Source organism: Macrobrachium nipponense, chromosome 1, assembly GCF_015104395.2.
Source record: "Macrobrachium nipponense isolate FS-2020 chromosome 1, ASM1510439v2, whole genome shotgun sequence".
NCBI lineage: Eukaryota > Metazoa > Arthropoda > Malacostraca > Decapoda > Palaemonidae > Macrobrachium > Macrobrachium nipponense.
Window position 1 is genome coordinate 92,656,753 of NC_087200.1, and position 22,546 is coordinate 92,679,298.

The 22,546-nt window shown below is 37.2% G+C and overlaps 1 protein-coding gene across 1 annotated transcript in view; it reads right to left on the reverse strand.

The window, feature by feature from the left end:
* LOC135218857 (hornerin-like) overlaps positions 1-22,546 on the reverse strand; it is a 72,538-nt gene that overhangs the window by 2,549 nt on the left and 47,443 nt on the right. Inside the window, exons 4-9 of the mRNA XM_064255306.1 lie at positions 19,654-19,764; positions 6,933-8,976; positions 5,167-5,399; positions 4,745-4,979; positions 3,202-3,999; positions 167-502 (exon numbers count right to left, since the gene is read on the reverse strand). Of these exons, the coding sequence (XP_064111376.1) occupies positions 167-502; positions 3,202-3,999; positions 4,745-4,979; positions 5,167-5,399; positions 6,933-8,976; positions 19,654-19,764 (3,757 nt within the window). The remainder of the gene's footprint in view (positions 1-166; positions 503-3,201; positions 4,000-4,744; positions 4,980-5,166; positions 5,400-6,932; positions 8,977-19,653; positions 19,765-22,546) is intronic.

Genomic DNA, 22,546 nt, shown 5'->3' on the forward strand with positions numbered 1-22,546 from the left:
GTGGAAGACTCCACTGTCCCAGAATGAGTGGTAGAGTCCCCTGTCCCAGAATGTGTGGAAGACTCCCCTGTCCCAGTATGAGTGGAAGACTCCACTGTCCCAGAATGAGTGGAAGAGTCCCCTGTCCCAGAATGAGTGGAAGACTCCACTGTCCCAGAATGAGTGCAAGAGTCCCCTGTCCCAGAATGAGTGGAAGACTCCCCTGTCCCAGTATGAGGGGAAGACTCCACTGTCCCAGAATGAGTGGAAGACTCCACTGTCCCAGAATGAGTGGAAGACTCCCCTGTCCCAGAATGAGTGGAAGACTCCACTGTCCCAGAATGAGTGGAAGACTCCCCTGTCCCAGAATGAGTGGAAGGACTCCACGTCCTCAGCCCAATGAGGGAAGACTCCACTGTCCAGAATGATTGGAAGACTCCACTGTCCCAGAATGAGATGAAGATCACTGTCCCAGAATGAGTGGAAGACCCCCCCTGTCCCAGAATGATGGGAAGAGAATCCCCTGTCCCAGAATGAGTGGAAGACTCCACTGTCCCCAGGAATGAGTGGAATCTCCCTTGTGCCCAGAATGAGTGAAGACTCCCTGTCCTTACCATACCTTACCTTTACAGACCTTACAGTTCGTTCGGGTTGCACCCAGGTCCCTCAGTGTGAGGCACCTCTAATGTCTACCAGAGAGTTGCTCGTGCATCTTCCGGTATATTTTTTGCATCTTCCAATCTTGGATGGTCTGGGATGCAGTTTAGATATTTGTCAAGCTTATTCTTAAACACATCTACGCTCACTCCTGATATATTCCTCAGATGAGCTGGCAATGCATTGAATAGACGCTGCATTATCGATGCTGGTGCGTAGTGGATTAATGTCCTCTGTGCTCTCCTTATTTTTTCCTGGTATAGTTTTGGGCACTATTAATCTACCTCTGCTGTTGCTCTTTCTGATATTTTTAGTTCCATGATGTTTTCTGCTATTCCTTCTATCTGTTTCCATGCCTGAATTATCATGTAGCGTTATTCTTCTTCCCTGTTCTAGACTATATAATTTTAAGGATTGTAGTCTTTCCCAGTAGTCAAGGTCTTTAACTTCTTCTATTCTAGCTGTAAAGGACCTTGTACACTCTCTATATGTGCAATATCTTTTGATAGTGTGGGTACCATATCATATTGCAATATTCAAGTGGACTACGAACATATGTTTTATAAAGCATAATCATGTGTTCAGCTTTTCTTGTTTTGAAGTGCCGTAACAACATTCCCATTTTTGCTTTACATTTGCCAACAGAGTTGCTATTTGATCATTGCATAACATGGTTCCTATTCATCATCACACCAAGGTCTTTAACTGCTTCCTTATTTGTGATTGTCTCATTATTAGGTCCCCTATATGCATATAGCTTTCCTTCTCTGTCTCCATAATTTATTGATTCAAATTTATCAGAGTTAAATACCATCCTATTTACCTCTGCCCAATCATATACTTTGTTAAGGTCTCTTTGTAGAGTGTTCCTATCTTCATCACAAGTAATTTCTCTACTTATTCTTGTGTCATCTGCGAAACTACTCACTACCGAATCCTTAACATTACTGTCTATGTCTTCAGTCATAATAACAAAACAGTATTGCAGCTAACACCGTACCTTGTGGCACACCGGATATTACCTTGGCTTCATCCGATTTCTCGTCGTTTGCAATAACTATCTGTTTTCTGTTGTGTAAAAATTCTTTTAACCATCTTCCTACTTTATCCACGATATTGTGTTTTCTAATTTTCTTCGCTAATATATTATGGTCTACTTTGTCGAAAGCTTTTGCAAAGTCTAGATAAACCACATCTGTTTCATTTCCGCTTTTCATATTTTTGAATATGTTCTCACGGTGGACTAACAGTTGGGTTTGTGTACTTTTTCCGGGTACGAAACTATGTTGTCCTTTATCAAACAAATTATTTTTTATTAAATGTTTCATAATATTTTTCTTCATTACCCTTTCATACACTTTTCATATAGTGGATGTTAGACTCACAGGCCTATAATTACTTGCCTCTAGTCTTGATCCACTTTTGAAAGTAGGGGTAATATATGCTAATTTGTGCTCATCATATATCTTGCCTGTACTACACTTTGTCTTAATAATATTGCAAGTGGCTTTGCGATAGAATGAACTACTTTCTTTAACAAAATAGCAGGAATTCCATCTGGCCCTGCAGCAGCTCCATTTTTAATTTCATTAATAGCCTGCACAATATCGGCTTCATTAATATCTATGTCAGCTAAATATTCACTATTTTCATCCCTTACTTCTATATCATTATCTTCATTATCTATTCTAGGGGTGAATTCTCTCTTATATCGTTCTGCCAATATGTTGCAAATTTCCTTTTTTTCATTCGTTAATCTCCTTCAATCTTAGAGGGCCTATTTCTATTCTTCTTTTATTCATCTTCTTCGCATATGAGTATAATAGTTGGGGTTTTGCTTGAAATTTAATAGGTTTTTTCTTCCAAGTCCCGTTTTTCATTTTCTTTTGGATTGTATAATCTTTTGTTCTGCATTTCTATCATTACTTTTTAGTTGATATAACTTTCCATGCATTTTTTTCTTTTGCAAGACCGTTTTTTCCACTTTCTGATTTTCTGGAACAAGATCCTTCTGACTCTTGGTATGCATGACTGATGTTTACTTTTTCTTTTTCTTCGGTATATATTTATCCACTATTTTCTCTAATATTTTATATAATATCTCCGTATTTACCCTTATGTCATCACTTACGAAAATGTTATCCCAATCTTTGTTTAATTCTTCATTTATTTCTGACCATTTTATATTTTTACTGTAGAAGTTGTATTTTCCATATCCTTCCCACTTTTTCATTTCTTGCTTATCTCTGTTTTCACTTGCTTTGGAATGGACTGTTAATTCTATGACATTATGGTCTGAAATACTCGCATTATAAACTATAATTTCTTTAACATAATTCATCTCGTTCACAAATACTAGGTCTAAAGTATTTTCCTTTCTTGTTGGCAGGTGATTTATTTGTTGAATGTTGCATTCTAGTAGCATATCTAATAGCTTTTCGAATTGCCTCTTATCTTCTGCACTACTATTACTCTCTTTTTTATATGTATAAGTACATCCATAATCTCCTATTCGTTCTTTCCAGTCTACGAAAGGAAAGTGGAGTCTTCCACTCATTCTGGGACAGTGGAGTCTTCCACTCATTCTGGGACAGTGGAGTCTTCCACTCATTCTGGGACAGGGGAGTCTTCCACTTATTCTGGAATGAGTGGAAGACTCCCCTGTCCCAGAATGAGTGGAAGACTCCCCTGTTCCAGAATAAGTGGAAGACTCCCCTGTCCCAGAATGAATGGAAGACTCCACTGTCCCAGAATGAGTGGAAGACTCCACTGTCCCAGAATGAGTGGAAGACTCCACTGTCCCTGAATGAGTGGAAGACTCCACTGTCCCAGAATGAGTTGAAGAGTCCCCTGTCCCAGAATGAGTGGAAGACTCCACTGTCCCAGAATGAGTGAAGACTCCAACCCTGTCCCAGATGAGTGGAAGAGGTCCCTGTCCCCAGTATGAGTGGAAGAGTCCCCTCCCCAAAAAGAGTGGAAGAATCCCACTGTCCCAGAATGAGTGGAAGAGTCCCCTGTCCCAGAATGAGTGGACGGATACCCCTGTCCCAGTGAGTGGAAGACTCCCTGTCCCAGAATGAGTGGAAGACTCCCCTGTCCCTGAATGAGTGGAAGACTCCCCTGTCCCAGAATAAGTGGAAGACTCCACTGTTCCAGAATAAGTGGAAGACTCCACTGTCCCAGAATGAGTGGAAGACACCACTGTCCAAGAATGATGGAAGACCCACTGTCCCAGAATGAGTGGGAAGACTCCCTGTTCCAGAATGAGTGGAAAGACTCCCCTGTTCCCAGATGAGTGGAAGACTCCACTGTTTCCAGAATAGTGGAAAGACTCCACTGTCCCAGAATGAGTGGAAGACACCACTGGTCCAAGAATGAATGGAAGACTCCACTGTCCCAGAATGAGTGGAAGACTCCCCTCTCCAGAATGAGTGGAAGACTCCACTGTCCCGAATTAGTGGAAGACTCCTCTGTCCCAGAATGAGTTGAAACCTCGCCTGTCCAGTAGGAGTGGGAAGACTCTCCCCTGTGCCAATATGAGTGGAAGACTTCCCTGTCCCAGAATGAACGAAAGACTCCACTATCCCCAGAATGAGTGGAAGAGTACCCTGTCCAGAACTGAGTGGAAAGACTCCCCTGTCACCCAGTATGAGTGGGAAGAACTCCCCTGTCCCAGAATGAGTGGAAGACTCCACTGTCCCAGAATTTTTTTAGTGTGGAAGAACTCCACTGGTCTCAAAATGAGTGGCAAGACTCCACTGTCCTAGAATGAGGTGGAAAAGACTCCCCTGTTCCCAATGAATGAGGTGGAAGGACTCCACCTTGTCCCAGACAATGAGTGGAAGACTCCCTGTCACCCAGAATGGAGAGGAAGAATCACCCCTGTAATTAGTATGAGTGGAAGGAAGACTCCCCTGTCCCAGTATGAGATGGCAAGACTTGCCACTGGTCCCCAGAATGAGTGGAAAAGACTCCCCTGTCCCAGAAATGAGTGGAAAGACTCCCCTGTCCCAGAATGAGTGGAAGACATCCCCCTGTCCCAGATAATGAGTGGAAAGACCTCCCCTGTCCCAGAATTGAGTGGGAACGAAACGCAATCCGATCTTACCCAGAATTTGAGTGGAAAGACCTCCACGTCCCAGAATGCAGTGGGGAAGACTGCCATTGTTCCCAGAATGAGTGGAAGACTCCCCTGTCCCAGAACTGAGTGGAAGACTCCATTGTCCCAGGAATGAAGTGGAAAAGAACTCCACTGTCCCAGAATGAGTGGAACGACTCCATTGTACCCAGAATGAGTGGAAGGACTCCCTGTCCCCGTGTCCCAGAATGAGTGGAAGACTCCACTGTCCCAGAATGAGTGGAAAGGACTCCAACTGCTCCCCAGAGAATGAGTGGAAAGGGACTCCACTGTCCCAGACAATGAGTGGAAGACTCCAACTGTCCCAGAAAGAATGAGTGGGAAGACTCAAGCTTGTCCCAGAAGGAATGAGTGGAAGACTCCACTGTCCCAGAATGAGTGGGAAGACTCACCTGTCCCAGAATGAGTGGAAGGACTCCCCTGTCCCAGAATGAGTGGAAGTACTCCCTTGCACCCAGAAGGAGTGCGGGAAGACTCCCCATGTCCCAGAAATGAGTGGAAGACCTACCCCTGGGTCCCAGAATGAGTGGAAGCACTCCCCTGTCCCCAGAATGAGGTGGAAGTCTCCCTTGCACCAGAAGGAGTGGAACGACTCCCCTGTCACCAGAATGAGTGAAGACTACCCCTGTCCCAGAACGAATGGAAGACTAGTTATTATTAGTTATTTTTATTGACAAGATATACAAAATATAAGTACAAACTTGTCCCAAAAAAGATACAATACAAAAAAATACAGAGTAGATAGCTATCTCTTCCTTTTTCTGTAAGTACAAGGCCCATAATGACAAAAAAAAAAATACAAACATCAAGTACACATTACATTAGCACATAATATCATATACACGAAAAAGTAAAGAAAAAAAAACATATCCACCTATAAACCTTGGCTTATTATTGTTAAGTCTCAAACACAACGCTTGCAAAAGAGAGAAATAACCTACTTGAGAAAAAAAATATAAAACAGAAGACAAAGACGCATATTATTTATAACTAAGAAGAACTTCATAAACATATGCACACAAATCAGTAATATAATTACTTTCATTTAATAAAGTATTCAAAGACTCGTAACTTAAGTTTGGATATTTATGTCTACACGGCATTGACAGAGGACAATTGATTAGAGCGTGTGACTCGTCCTGAATAGAGCTATTATCACAGGCACACACCCTTAACTCTGGAGGAGTTCGGCTCCACCTACCCGTTTCTATACAAAGGTTATGGGACATTAACCGTAAGCGACTGAAAGCTACGCGAATGTAATCAGCGACATATAATTTATCGGTATATAATCTATGAACTTCCAAGTTGGGATTCAGTTTGCCTCTGTAAGTAACATATTTAGTTGCTGCAGTTGGTCTATTTCTAATTGATGATACGATGTCGTCTAGTGGGTCAATTTGGTCATTAAAGGTTAGGGAATTTTGAATAAATCTGTACCCAGGGGAATCTGCATCCCTACACATTCCATATACAATATGAAAAGGCTCATCCATATCAGGGTCAGACAACTTTGACATAAGAAAACGTTTCCGTTTTTGGCACAATGAATTTCGCTGGGGGTATCCCAGACTCAACCAAACACAAATCTGTACAGGTATTTACCTCACATCTAGCAAACTTTTGACTAAGTGATTGTAATTACTTATTGGTTTTTGTAATACATTTGTTAACCATGTTTCTGACCCATAAAACAAGGATGAAGTCGCCGCTGCTTCAAAAACTTTCTTCTTAAAATAGAATGGCATCTTAGTATTCGTGTTACAAAATATTGAGAACTTGTTTAAGGTTGATTGCCAGTTAGGCTGATGTAAAGAGAGGCAAGTTTTCAACTTCCCGTCATCTGTGAACCAAGTTCCCAGATAAAGATAATGGTCACAGTAACTCACAGTTTGACCTTGAGTTGTTATTGGCAACTGGTCACCTACATTCTTGTTTATCACGAAAAATTTGCTCTTCTTACCATTAAGCTGCATGCCATATTCATTACAGTAGTTCATCATAATGTCAAAATTTTTTAATACACATTTCTCGAGAAGTGGCAACAATCACTGTGTCATCCATCAACAAAAGCACATGTAAATTACCCAAAAAGCCATCGACTGGAATTGCATCTTTTAACATCCTAACCATTTTATCCATATCCATATATCCATACACTGCCCCAGAATGAGTGGAAGACTCCCCTGTCCCAGAATGAGTGGAAGTTCCCTTGCACCAGAATGAGTGGAAGACGCCCCTGTCCCAGAATGAGTGGAAGACTCCTTTGTCCCAGAATGAGTGGAAGACACACCTTTCCCAGAATGAGTGGAAGACTCCCTTGGCCAAGAATGAGTGGAAGACTCCTTTGTACCAGAATGAGTGGAAGTCTCCCTTGCACCAGAATGAGTGGAAGACTCCTTTGTACCAGAATGAGTGGAAGTCTCCCTTGCACCAGAATGAGTGGAAGACTCCTGTCCCAGGAATGAGTGGAAGACTCCATGTCCAGATGAGTGGAAGACTCTCTTTTCCCAGAATGAGTGGAAGACTTCCCTGTCCCAGAATGAGTGGAAGACTCCCTTGTCCCAGAATGAGTGGAAGACTCCCTTGTCCCAGAATGAGTGGAAGACTCCTTGCAAAGAATGAGTGGAGATCCCCTTGCACCAAAGATGGAAGACTTCCCTGTCCCAGTATGAGTGGAAGACCTCCCTTGTCCCAGAATGAGTGGAAGACTCCCTTGTCCCAGAATGAGTGGAAGACTCCCCTGTCCCAGAATGAGTGGAAGACTCCCTTGGCCCAGAATGAGTGGAGGACTCTCTTGGCCTAGAATGAGTGGAAGACTCCCCTGTCCCAGAATGAGTGGAAGACTCCCTTGGCCAAGAATGAGTGGAAGACTCCTTTGTACCAGAATGAGTGGAAGTCTCCCTTGCACCAGAATGAGTGGAAGACTCCTTTGTACCAGAATGAGTGGAAGTCTCCCTTGCACCAGAATGAGTGGAAGACTCCCCTGTCCCGGAATGAGTGGAAGACTCCCTTGTCCCAGAATGAGTGGAAGACTCCCTTGTCCCAGAATGAGTGGAAGACTTCCCTGTCCCAGAATGAGTGGAAGACTCCCTTGACCCAGAAGGAGGGGAGAGACTCCTTGGTCCCAGAATAGTGGCAGATTCCCTGTCCCAGAATGAGTGGAAGACTCCCTTGTCCCCCAGAATGAGTGAAACTCCCTTGCACAAATGAGTGGAAGACTCTGTCCCAGTAGAGTGGAAGACCTCCCTTGGCGCAGAATAGTGGAAGACTCCCTGTCCCAGAATGAGGGGAAGACTCCCCTGTCCAGATGAGTGGAAGACTCCTTGGCCCAGAATGAGTGGAGGACTCTCTTGGCCTAGAATGAGTGAAGAACTTCCCCTGTTCCCAAATTGCCCGTGGAAGACTTCCCGTCCCAGAATGAGTGGAAGACTCCTTGGCAGGAATGAGTGGAAAGACTCCTTTTGTACCAGAATGAGTGGAAGTCTCCCGTGCACCAGAATGAGTGGAAGACTCCTTTGTACCCCAGAATGAGTGAGTCTCCCTGCCACCAGAATTGAGCCAGGGAAGACTCCCCTTGTCCCACGGATTAATGAGTGGAGACTCCCTTGGCCCAGAATGAGTGGAGGGATCCCTTGGTCCCAGAATGAGTGGAAGGACTTCCCTGTCCCAGAATGAGGTGGAAGGAACTCCCTTGACCCCCAGAATGAGTTGGAAGGACTTCCCGTCCCAGAAATGAAGTGGAAGGACTCCCTTGTCACAGAATGAGTTGGAAGGACTCCCTTAGCACCAGAATGAGTGGAAGACTTCCTGTCCCCAGATATGATGAAGACATCCCCTTGTCCCAGAATGAGTGTGAAGTAACTCCCTTGTCCCAGACATGATTGGAAGACTCCCGTCCCAGGAATGAGTTGAAGACCCCCTTGGCCCAGAATGAGGGAGGAACTCTCGTGGCTAGAAGGAGTGGAAGACTCCCCTGTCCCCTGTCCCAGAATGAGTGGAAGACTCCCTTGGCCCAGAATGAGTGGAGGACATCCCTGGCCCAGAATGAGTGGAAGACTCCCCTGTCCCAGAATGAGTGGAAGACTCCCATGTCCCAGAATGAGTGGAAGACTCCCCTGGGGCCAGAATGAGTGGAAGACTCCCCTGGGCCCAGAAGGAGTGGAAGACTCCACTGGGCCCAGAATGAGTGGAAGACTCCACTGTCCCAGAATGAGTGGATGACGCCCATGGGGCCAGAATGAGTGGAAGACTCCCCTGGGTCAGAATGTTCCGAGGACAACCCCTTCCCAGAATGAGCCGAGGACAAATTCTCAGGATATAAAAAAAATTATTTCCATAATACTTCTATTATTAATTCTTTTATAAAGTTTATGATAACTAGATACAAGTTGTCACACATTAATTATCATAATATCATCAAATGAATATAAAAAGTTATCATACAGAGCAACCTTTGTGAGAAATCGAATTGCGCATTCGACGGCAAGCCTCACCTTTTCACAAAGTGACGAGTTGAACATTCGTCACTTTGTGAAAACTGATTTAGTGTTAAATGACGATATTCGACAGTACTGGTATTGCATATGTCGAAAACCACGTGAGATATCAATGTGAATGTCTGGGATACTAATGGTGAAAGTATGCTTGTTTTTGTGGTAGTAATAACTCATCTTACCCAAGATATCCGATTGGACGGATTGTGGGAACGCCGACGATATGTATCATAACTTCATTCGTGTCTTGTGCATCGATTTATATACATCATTCCATCCTTCAAAAAACCTCTGCTTTGTTCGCCACGTGTCAGGCAGCACAATTCCGTTTACAAGAGCTAGTGACCTGCCTGTTTGTTGTCCAAATAATTAATTAAGTTTGTAGACTCAACATCTTATACTAAGCCTTCGCTACAAGCATTTGAAACTTAAGGTCTAATTTTTACGCTATAAGCATGGAAATGCAAAATGTCCATTTCTTTAAAAAGGACACAACGAGATTCAAACGTACTGTTTCTCCTTACGAGTTCCATTAACATAAAACCTGTAACGCCTGTCAATGACGACACACATATATTACTCGAATTTGACCTGTTTATTAAATCTTTAATCCTCCTTGGACTCGACGGTATTTTTGTTTTAAATGGCAGGACTACTGAATCTGCCTGCGCCCGTTCCTTTCAAGAATCATAGGCAGCGGATATTGCGTCATCCTTCTATTGCAACATCTCTGTTATCTTTCAACTGCAGCTGCCAGCAATCATGGGCAATCCAGTAAGAGTTTGGCTATCTCTTTTACCCACCTCTTATATAAGAACAGAACTCTCCTATTCACTTTATCAATTCCATTTTACTCTCCGGACAAGCAACCATCTCGTGCTTATTGTACAGACACACCTACGGGATTCTGTTTAAAAAGCGATGGATAATTTTACTTCTTTCGTGTTATTTTATTTTGGTATGGCAATAACCTCCAAGAATCCTAGTCAGATGATGTGAGGTTTCGTATACTTAACGAAAAATAAGTAACGTTATAACCTTTTCCTTAGCTACTATTTTTGTGGTAGCGTAGTAAACTTTTGCCAAGTTATGAAGACAGCAGCTCTGAAGAGTCAAGATTTTAAGGAATTGTTATAATTTTTTGTATGGGCTCGAATTTTGATTTTTGAGAAATTGTGGTTAAAAAATAAAGCACAAAGTGGAACTCATGGGAATAAAAAGACAATGTTAACCTTTCTTCTTCCCATTTCCCGTCTAGAATAATTTCCCAAAGGCGTATCAGCATCTGATCGGAGAATGCAAACAGCATCCAAGGACAACCTTAAGCATGCAGCTCTTTTAGACCTAGCTTTTCATAAGAGAATCCTCCGACTGTTGTTGAGACAAGAGCTCTCCGACTCTACTAAGGTGTTCTCAAGAAGTTATTCCAGCAAATTTTTAATTCTTCAAATTTTATTGACAGTAAAATAGTCCTCGATCTTGGAGATATTCTCGCCAGAAAGAGATATATCCAGGAGCTGGAATCTCTTCGATTTTAGAACAACTCCGACAAGAAATAATAGGAAAGAGAGTTTTCAACCATTCAGTTATTCTCGCTAGACGTCCCTGGTCTGCCTTTTCCATCTTAAAGCTATTTTAATTAATAGTTCCAATTAAGCTAAGACGGAGCTAATATCCTTTCAATTTTACAACTATGCAAAATGCACAGTTTTCAGTCATTATTCATGACCATACTCCTTATATTTTACAGGCCCTATATGTCTCTGGAGCTCTGCAGTGATGCTTTCTTCCCCTTTGGCGCAGTTCTTCAGGACGTTCTCCTCTTCAGAGAGATGAAAAGGGAAAATTAAACTGGTTTTACTTTTCTTACTTTCAATTTTGTGAGTTTCATCCAAGATCCAAGATTACACTTTGAGGATGAAATTCATAGCCCACTAATAGAAGTCTGAATTCATATACGGTCACCAGTTTGAGTTTTCCAGCCCAGGTGGCTGGAATGTTGTGATTTCTCAGAAAGCTGACGAAGAGATGCCAGCATATAGATATAATATATATTATATAAATATTTAATATATATATATATATATAATATATTAATATAAATAATTATATATATATTATATATAATATAATATATATAATATATATAGATATATATATAGGATATATATATATATATATATATATATATATATATATATATATAGATATATATAATATATATATTTATATAATATATTATTATATATATCGATTATATATAGATATAGATATATAATATTTATTTATATATTATATAATATATATATAATATATATATATAGATTTTATATATATATATATATATTTATATAATATATTATATATATATATCTATATATATTATATGATATAATTATTATATTATATATATATATATATAAAGTATAATATAGATATATATTATATATATAATATATATAGATAGATCTATATTATATATATATATATATTATTATAATGTATATACTATATTATATCGATATTTATATATATATATAATATATGTATATATATATATATCTATATAATATATATATACTATAATATATATATTATATATAGATATATATAGATAGATATATATATTAGATATTATATGATAATATTATTATATAATATATATATAATATATATATATATATATATATTATATATATCTTATATCTATCTATATATATATCTATATATATATATATCTATATATATATCTATATCTCTATATATATCTATATATATGATATTATATATATACATATATCTATATATATAATCTATACAATATTATATATATATAGTATATATATATATATCTATATATATATATTTAATATATATATAGATATATATATATTATATATAATATATCTATTTATATATAGCATATATATATATATATATATATAATCTATATCTATATATTTATACTATATATATTAATATATAATATATATATAAAATCTATATATATATATATATCTATATATATATATATATAATATATATTACTAAAATCTATACTATAATAATATGCTATATTTATTAAAGACGATAGATATATGTATAATATTAGTATATATATATATTATATATATATTATATAATCTTAATTAATATATATATAATTATTTATTAATTATAATAATATATATATAATAATATATTATATATATATACAATTATATATTATATTATATATATATATATATATATATATATAGATATCTATATAGCTATATATATAGATATAACTTATATATATATTATATATATATATATAATCTCTATATATAATCTATATTATATATAGATATATATATATATATATATATATAGTATATATATATATATATAGATATATATATAGATATATATATAGATATACTATAGATTATATATATATATCTATATATATATTATCTATATATATATATAATATCTATAATATATATTCTATATTATATATGTAATCTATATATATATATTATATATCTATCTAATTTATTATATATCTATATAATAAGATCTATATATATATATATCTAATATATATATCTATATCTATATATAATCTCATTATAGATATATATATATATATATATATAATATAATATTATAATATAAATACAGCATATGAATTCAGACTTCTATTAGTGAGCTATGAATTTCATCACAGTGTAATCTTTGATGAAACTCACAAAATTAAAAGTAAGAAAAGTAAATAAAGTTATATATATATATATATATATATATATATATATATATATATATATATATATACATATGAAATTTTAACATCCAATTAGCTCTACGGAAATGATACCGAAAGGGAATTATAATTGTTAAGTGGTAGTCACAAAGTGGATTCGAACCACTGACAGCAACTACCTCCAGCGAGTTCTCTTACCACTGGCGTTTCCAGTTTGTCCTCAGTCAACTGTCTGCTGACAATTAATAAAAAGACCAGTAATATAGTGTAAATAAACACACAAATATGAACACCTAAGGCCCGGGCAAAAGGGATATTTTAAATTTAATACCTATCAAATACTCAAATTCCTAATCCGAAACAGTACCTTTAATGCACATTGGAAGACATCTGAAAATAATCTTAAGATAGGGAGCGTTTTTCAGTAAGCCAAGATATAAGTTGTTTTTCACAAAGAACTCGTGACCTTACTAAGCTTTCTTCCCAGAGGAATCACGCACCGGTACAATGACCTCTTGGGACTTAAGCACTTCGCAGCACTTTCAACCTTATATTTCTTGCTGGGGCCATAAAGAAGAAGAAAAAAACTATACGCAATAGTTTTCGAAGTATTTTTGATGATTACCACCCAACAGTTGATTATTTTCGTTTCACGCCATGACGGTCGAAAGGACCTCAACTTCTTTAAGTGGTTTCAGCTATAGACAGTTGGAGGAATTCGTCTTGTGGTTCTTGGTCAGCCTTTGCGGAAAAAATATATAAAATTTTCTTCAGGGACGAAATGACTTGATGGCATCTGTGTCTTCAAGCTAATCTTTTGATACTGGTATGTTCAACATGTATCGTGCTATGCACACCGTGTGAACTTTTGTAGGTTGATATTTGAACATTGAATGTTACTGCATCAGTACTGACTACGAAGGTAACAATGTCGTAAATCTCACCGATTTAAATGTTGCTAAAACTACCACAGACGTCAGTCTCAAGGTTTACTTATTCATGTAAGGAGTGTAAAACTGGAATAAATAAAAAGATACTGAAGGCTGGTTAACCATATACTACAAACAACCTTGTTTAATTGACCATGAGCTTGTATATATACTATATATATATATATATATATATATATATATATATATATATATATATATATATACATCTGTATAAAACCACTAAGTTCCATATATTTTTAAGTAGAGCTCAACGGGTGAATTTTATTAATGTCAGTGTAAGATGTGCGTTTAATGAGGAATCTTCTTCACAAATTGTAAATTCAATTGCAATATTTTGTAAAAGATCTTATATCAAATGAAATATGTTGTAAGAATTTCTTAATAATCACTGTATATACGTCTGTGTATTTTGAAACTATACCAGAAAACTCATCCCGTCTTTAACTTATAAAAAAAAAAAACCACGTCACAAAACTAGCTCGCCCAAGGAAGATTGAAGGAAATTCTCTTTCACTGAGCAGGCTGACAGGAATCTCACGCCCTAGTTTCTTTGTTATCTTTCCCATTAAACTTACTTTCTTTTTAATCGTTTTTGGCATTATTGCCTTTATTCGTTTCTTTGTTATTCGCCTCCATTTCTATTATTTACTTCTCTACTAACTATTCGCTACTGGATTGCTTTCTTTGTTGGGAGCCCTGAACATGGTTGAATCACACTGCTTTTCCAACTAGGGACGCAGCTTGGCTCGTAATAATAATAATAACAATAATATAATAATAAAAATGGACTTCTCATCAGATGAAGCCGGTCTTTGGCAACGCAGCCTCCTGCTCTCGCGAGACAAAACGAAAACAGTTGGTCAAAATGGAGAGGTGAACAATTCCTAACACACAGCAGACAGAGGCTGGGCGCTTGATCCCGACGGTGGCAGCCGAGTCGTCTATCAAAGGTGGAGGGAGATCCGAGTATTTGCCACCGAAATGCCCCGGAATCCATCAGGTCTCGCATTACTCTCTGCCCGCCTAAGGGCTCGTTCTCAGTTCGTAATTCGCGCGTTGGATAGCCTTTCCTCGCCGGCGCTTTTGATGGCGGACGGAAAATCATGAACTGAGCGAGACGAAATAAGCGAAATATAAAAAAGGTTATGGAAAGGGAACATCAAGTAAAAATAACGTTCACAAGAGGCCTTAACATATATTTCTTAAAACGCAACAGTAAAAATAGTTTCCCTGTTTCAAAACCAAAATCTGTTGAACCGGCGTTCCCGTGGATACAGTGCTACTGAGAGAATGAAGACAATAATGCTGACTGTGCTTTTCCCGAGTATAAAACAAATGTCATTTCCCGTCATACCAAGGACTCGTCATAATGTTAAAAATACAGCAAGACGATGCTGCCTTCATCTGCGATTCCTTAAACATCCACCAGCAACTTTTTAAAATCCCATTTGCTCATTAACCTTCTTCTCTCTCCGACCTCAATCCCTAAAGAATATCTCATTATAAACTAAGGAATATACAATTATAAAAACTACACGCCTTTGAGGGAGTGGCTTCCGATAATGTTACAACTCCTTCTTTTAGGTAAGCATCTTTGGAATGAGATTGCTAGCCCAACACCCTGTGCCCTAGGTACTCAAGGGCTTACGTATCGACGGCGTCTGACAGTTCTTGGCGGTCACCTATCTAAACAGTGATCGAAGAACAAAAGTGTACCGTCATTCAACACTCGGCTTCAATCAATTATTACCAGTTAAAGGCGGTTATGAAGTCCAGAAGTCATAGTCTCTGTCTATCCTATTTTTTTCTTTCCTGTCATATGCTACTTTCTGTTCTTCTGATCTATGTAAGCCACAGGCAATAAATCAGATCATAACCTGAATCTTGCATCAAAGAATTACAATCGGTAAATAATAATATATCCGTGCTTCAGGTGTATTAATCCACATAAATGTGAAAGCATTGCAAAAAATATAGGGCGAACTATGTCAGCCCATTCAGAGGAGAGCGGAAGGAAAGTAAAACCGAATATGCTGGTGACAAGTAAATATAAAATAAACGAAGAACTAGAAGTTAAGATAAGGTAATAACCAGCGAAAATACAGCCAATTATCAAATAAAACATATTTACGCAAAAAGGGAGACATCAGTGATCCAGTATTGAGTACTGCATCTTCTCTTAGGTCCCCAAACAGCATCGCATAAATCATTACTTGGCATCCATTAAAACTAACTCGCACACAAAACGAAAACCCTTTGGATAAAACAAATTCGGGAACAAAGACGAAGCCGGGGTTTAAGCAGTCCCTTAAAGAGGTCTGAGCTTTGACACATACCCTCTCCCAAAATCAACCCCCATCCCCGGGCCCCACCCCTCCAAATAAACTTGCCGACAACCGGTAGTAGACTCTATTAAGGTCTCATTCTTACAAAAGTTCCTCCTCAAAGGGCTGATTCTTGGAAGCGCTATTTACGCTGTAGCTATTTTATTTTTATTTTGCTTAGATTTTTTTTTCTTTGACAATCATCATTTGACAAAGCCTGGTCAAAATAAATGGCTTGAAATGAGTTTTGATTTTCATCCGCGGTTTCATTGCATCTAAGAGACAGAAGGGATAGTGGTTACTCATATACGCACTAATGTGCGTTTGCGCACGCGCGCACACCACACACACACAGACACACACACACACACACACACACACACACATATATATATTATATATATATATATATATATATATATATATATATATACATACATATATATTTGAGATGGCAGAAGTATCAACATTCTAGAGTATTTGAATTCCGTTCATTTGCATCAGATTGGCATTATGCTGTCATCAGTGTTATACCAAAGCCTCATAGAATCAACTGCCCTTAAGTAATCGCATGCAACCTTTATGTGTCTATCTAACGCTCTACCATCTGTGTTACTGATTCTCTCTCTCTCTCTCTCTCTCTCTCTCTCTCATTTTCTAACTGGCATACTATTCTATTGTATAACATTTCCCCCTCTTGTTCATTTCCTTATCTCTCTCTCTATCTGGAGATAGGTCATCTTCTTTTTCCTCTCTCTGACTTTCTGGGCAAGTCCTAACTAGGTAATGATAAATTTCGTTAGATATGCTCAGCACAAATTTCATCTAGGCAAAATATAATAAAACGAATAACTGAAAATACAATGGGACAAGCTAGAAATGACCACATTCACGGTTAATACAAGTAAAAAAATAAATAAATAAAAGAACAAAACAGTTATAGTTTTGACGTGTATTGTGCATAAAGATTTGATGACGAGTGGCCGGTTGTTTCACTCACAGTATTAATTACGATTTCTCAATAATTGTTGCTAATGACTGAAAGCCCATAAATAATAAAGGCAATTAGTCACCGAGCTGACAGATCAGATAATTATACCTCCACAGAAAATAAATTAGCGTTGCTATTTATTGCTCCGTTGAATGATATACATTTCATTATGACAGAATCATATCAGCACTCAATATTTTAAATGGAAAAGCCGATGGGGTGGGCAATTTAAGGGCTTTACCTAACTTAGGAGGCAACAAACCGGTCTCCTGAAGGATGAAAAGTTATAAAAGTTAGGGGAAAACGGAAGCAAAAAGAGAATTCCGAAGTTTTGCAACGATTACGTTAGATTAAGTAAGCTAGATACTTCTCGGCTACAAACGCTATAAAAAAAATATTCGGTAATAAAACTAAACCTTTGTATCAGTCCCAGTACCATTCTAAGCAATAAATACTTGTGATGGTACTGGGACTTTATGGACACACTGCAAATTTTCTACGCCAACTATGAACAGCCAAGCACTTTATTTCCGCGCGGATATTTCATTAAAGAAGAATGGGTATCGAGGTATCAAGAGGTTTTTGGGAAAGGCCATTTCTAAGAGCGAGAGCCTTCTGTCAAAGACTTCAAGCCAACGAAGGAGGGTAGAGGTCATCAATACGTATTCCTCCGCGCCTCATTGATGCCCCGTCTGTCTGTCTGTTGGTCTGTCTGTCAGGTTGTCAATGAAATTTCAAGAATGAGAAAAAATGAGAACTCCAATATGAATTTGCAGGCAGACACAAGATTCTTTTTTCTATCTGCATGAATTGTGCAAGAGTTTGCTCTCACGGAGCTTTGCCTTGTTTGTTTTTACGACAATAGTTTCTTATGACCCAACGTTCTTATCATCAAATGAATTTGGCTCAACTCTATGGTTATTCGAGCGATCCTATAGGATATCTACTTCATGCTGAGGCAATGATCAGTGACATGAGTATTGAAGATAGGACATAAACATTAAATCCACAAATATTTTGAGAATGCTCCCAAGTCATAAAATTGACCGACCTCCGTTTTCCTTTCAAGACGTAAATCCCCCGAGGTTAGGCAATCCTTCAGGTCTGGACCCGATACCGGTACTGGATTGGCTGTGCCCTTAGCCTTTAGATTGAAAACCTTAGTTCTGCCTTCTTCCATCGAAGAGTGTTATCTACTATCTAATATCACTATTATCCACTTCTGCCAAATATTTAAGTATTCTTTATAACTTCGTTTATTTTGTCATGGATGAGTCTTGAAAGAAAACGGGAACTTTCTCAAACTGGGGTAACGATTATAAGCGTCTCGTGGGAAACCACGCAATACATTTACTTAACTATCATACCTGTACTAATCAAATCGTTGAAACTTTATAAGCTCTTTCTGATCTATACTACTATAATAAAGTTAAATAATACAAGACTCGTCAAAACATCAACGGGAATATTATTAATGTAAAGAAAGCGTAACTTTTATGCCGACCCTATCCATAAACAATTTGTTATGATTAAAAAAGAAAAAAGTTGTAGTTAATATATAATGAGCTCAGGAAACAACGCTCTATTTCCAGGAAGAAGCCAGCTCTGGTAATCCTATTTACAAGGATGTAAGCCATAAAATTATTAAAAAGGGGAGGAACTCGCTTGGAAAAAAACATTAGAGGGAAAGTTGTTCAGTTTTATTCATAAAAATACCCGTAACTTTTGTTTATTTATTATAACTTAACGTCATTTCTTTGCGTATAATATTTTGTTTAATTTATTGACTCGAATCAAAGTACTGAGTAACGATTACAGTTGATTTTCCATTCTTCACTTTGAAACCCTTTAAGTTAACTACTGAATGCTAACTGAAAGGGCTTTAGTACAGAAGGAAACCTTTGGGTCTTAATAGGTAATTCACACAAAAAAAAAAAAAAAAAATAACCGATAATGATGTAATGATTGTAGGAAATGAACACAGATAACATACAAATATACAGCACAATCAAAATAAATATGATTGCTACATAAAGAAATATTTTCTCTTAGTTATTTGAAGAACGCGCCATATTGTAGCAAAAATCTGATGTTAGTTTTACGTGGAAGTTAAAAGAGAATAAAAAAAATTATCATTCGGTCTGGCTTTGAGAGAGAGAGAGAGAGAGAGAGAGAGAGAGAGAGAGAGAGAGAGAGAGAGGATATTAAAGAAGGATGGATGATTAACGCTTAAGCCAAAATGGAAGAGAGAGAGAGAGAGAGAGAGAGAGAGAGAGAGAGAGAGAGAGAGAGCATAAAAATGGATGAAGAATGGAACTAATATTAGCGGAGATCTCACGAAGTTCAAAAATCACGCTTCCATCCTACCTTGCCATCGTAAGGTCGAAGCCCTCCCTTGTAGGCAACGACAAGGACTTCGTAAAGCCTTTTGGGAGAAGCAGCGTAATCCTGACCTGCTCGGTCGTCCATCCCAAGGTCCTTTAAATATACTCGGGGTTATATTTAAAGGACCTTGGTCCATCCCATCGACCAAGACCCCGCACTTCTGTGGATGGAGGTTCAAAAGCTACAAAAATTGACACTTTTTTCATCTTACGTTTCATCTTGTATTTTAATATATTTTTATTTTTAACCATTTATTAACAAAATTTATTGACTTAATTTTTTTTTTCTTTTCTAATAAACGATCCCTTCTTCCTCCAATGATTTTCAGTTCCTCGTTGGACGGGTGGTTTTCGCGTTCGGCTGCGGTCCGAAGATCGAATCTCAACGCGGAATCAGAGGAATTGATTGTGATAGAATTTCAATTCTCGATATAGTGAGGTTCGGATCCCACATAGTAAGCTGTAGGTCTCGTTGCTAGGTGACCAATTGGTTCCTAGCCACGTAAAAATATCTAATCCTTCGGGCCAGCCCTAGGAGAGCTGTGAATCAGCTCAGTGGTCAGGTAAAAAAAAAACTAAGATTATACTCCTACGTTTTCCCACGACCTTCTGTTAATTCTTCCTATTGAGAGTCCTATTCCCTGGAAGCTTGAATTTCAAGTCCGAGGCCCCTTCGGTTGGCTTCTTCCATATGAATAGGGTTCATTGTCTGAATAAGATTTATATTAATAACTGTCCTTTTCTCTAAACAATGCCAAACAAGATTATTCATTTACGAGATTTTTTATATATTTCTCTGCGCGATTCTGTCCCGTTCTTTTTGTTTAATTAACATGGGGAGACTGCAGAATTCAAAGTTTACTTTGCTGCAAACTGCATCTAAGAATGTAAGAACTTCATTAAAACGTATTACATGCAGTGACTAAAGCTTTGATTGACCACGACTCATATTTAAGATTCGACTAACCTGAGCTCCAGAGACTTATTCCTTTTTCTAATGGTCTACTTTTTATCGAGTGCCTCCTAAGGAGTTAAGACACCGTTTCGCTATCTGGCCTCCATCACGCAAATTTCAACAATAGACCTTATATCGTTCGCCGTTCATTGTTAATAAGATACTATATTCTCAAAAGCCACACAACCTTTTACTCTCGGTTTCTTAATACTTTATGAATAAGATTTCCACCGAAAAACCTAGAGCGGAGTTGGAAAGAGATGAAAGGAACATACTTTCTCGTGTGGGATTCGAACCCATGCACGTTAGAAAGTAGGGCTACGCTAACCAGAGTTCGGTCAACTCTCCGATAGATGTTACCTGGTTACCAAAGAAAGTTGGTGGTACAATAGTAGATTCACATCAACCATGCATTTGATGTCTACGACGCTCCTGATTGACTATTGATAAGCCAATCACAAGTCTTGAAACTCTCAGTCTCTCTCGATCTATGTTCCATCTCTCCTCAGGGATAATACTTTTGAAAGACGTATCTCTAAAGAAAAGTGGAACATACATTCTGTCTGTGTGAACTCTCTCGAGAGACGGAGAGTTTCCAGCCCTGTGACTGGCTCATCAACAGCCAATCAAGAGCGTCGTAAGGGACTGGCCTAGACATCAAATGCACAGTTGTTGTGAATCTACTATAGTGAATACAAAAAATTTCACTCGCTGAAATGGGCCTTATATTTTATTTACGCATAGCAATTAGCCTTTGAAATACTGTCAGAATGAAAAAAGAACTAATTTTTTTAATGTTATAGACCTTACAGATTTAATTCATTTCAATATAATCCAAAGTCTATCTTGGTTTCGGTATTTTTTAAATGCCAATCGAATGAACATTAAAAACGTTATACTGAGGAATATACATACATACACACACACTGTAATATATATATATATATATATATATATATATATATATATATATATATATATATATATATATGATATATAGTATATATATATATATATATATATATATATATATATATATATATATATATATATATATATATATATATATATATACATATGACTACGAACCACACACACACACAACATCACACAAACACACACACACATATATATATAATATATATATATATATATATATATATATATATATATATACTATATATAAAATATATTCTTCAGTATAACGTTCTTAATGTTCACTCGATTGGCATTCAGATAATTTCGGAATCAACATAGACTTCCGATTTAGAGCGAATTGGATGTTAAAGGACATTGGTGATTAACGCACGCACGCACGCACACACACACACATTATATATATAAATATATGATATATATATAGATATATATATATATATATATATATATATATATATATACATGTGTGTGTGTGTATGTATGTATATTCCTCAGTATAAGTTTTTAATAATATATATATATATCTATATTATATATAGTATATATATATATATATATATATATATATATATATATATCTATATATATATATATATGACTCACTGTTTAAACAAGTGTCATTTTGACCTCGTAAGAGGTCAAAATGACAGATATATATATAAAACAAAAATTAAGTTAGTGCTGCAATTATCATGTTCATTAATTCACGAATTTCACTGAAGGTTTTTCTTATCGAGAAACTCATTGTCAAGAGATAAAAAAAATAAATATAAAAATAAAAATGGCCAGAATTGCATTCCACCGTTGCTAATTTCAGAGCGAGGTTTCGTTAATCGCGCGTCATTTCAGAGGAGTGGAAATATGTCCGATAATCAAGGGGATTTTCAGCTGTCGAGAATGTTAACGAGTACCGCTCATGGAAAGCTCAAACAATCCCCAGACTGAGCTCGATCATACTATTCAATTTTTACTCAAGTATCGC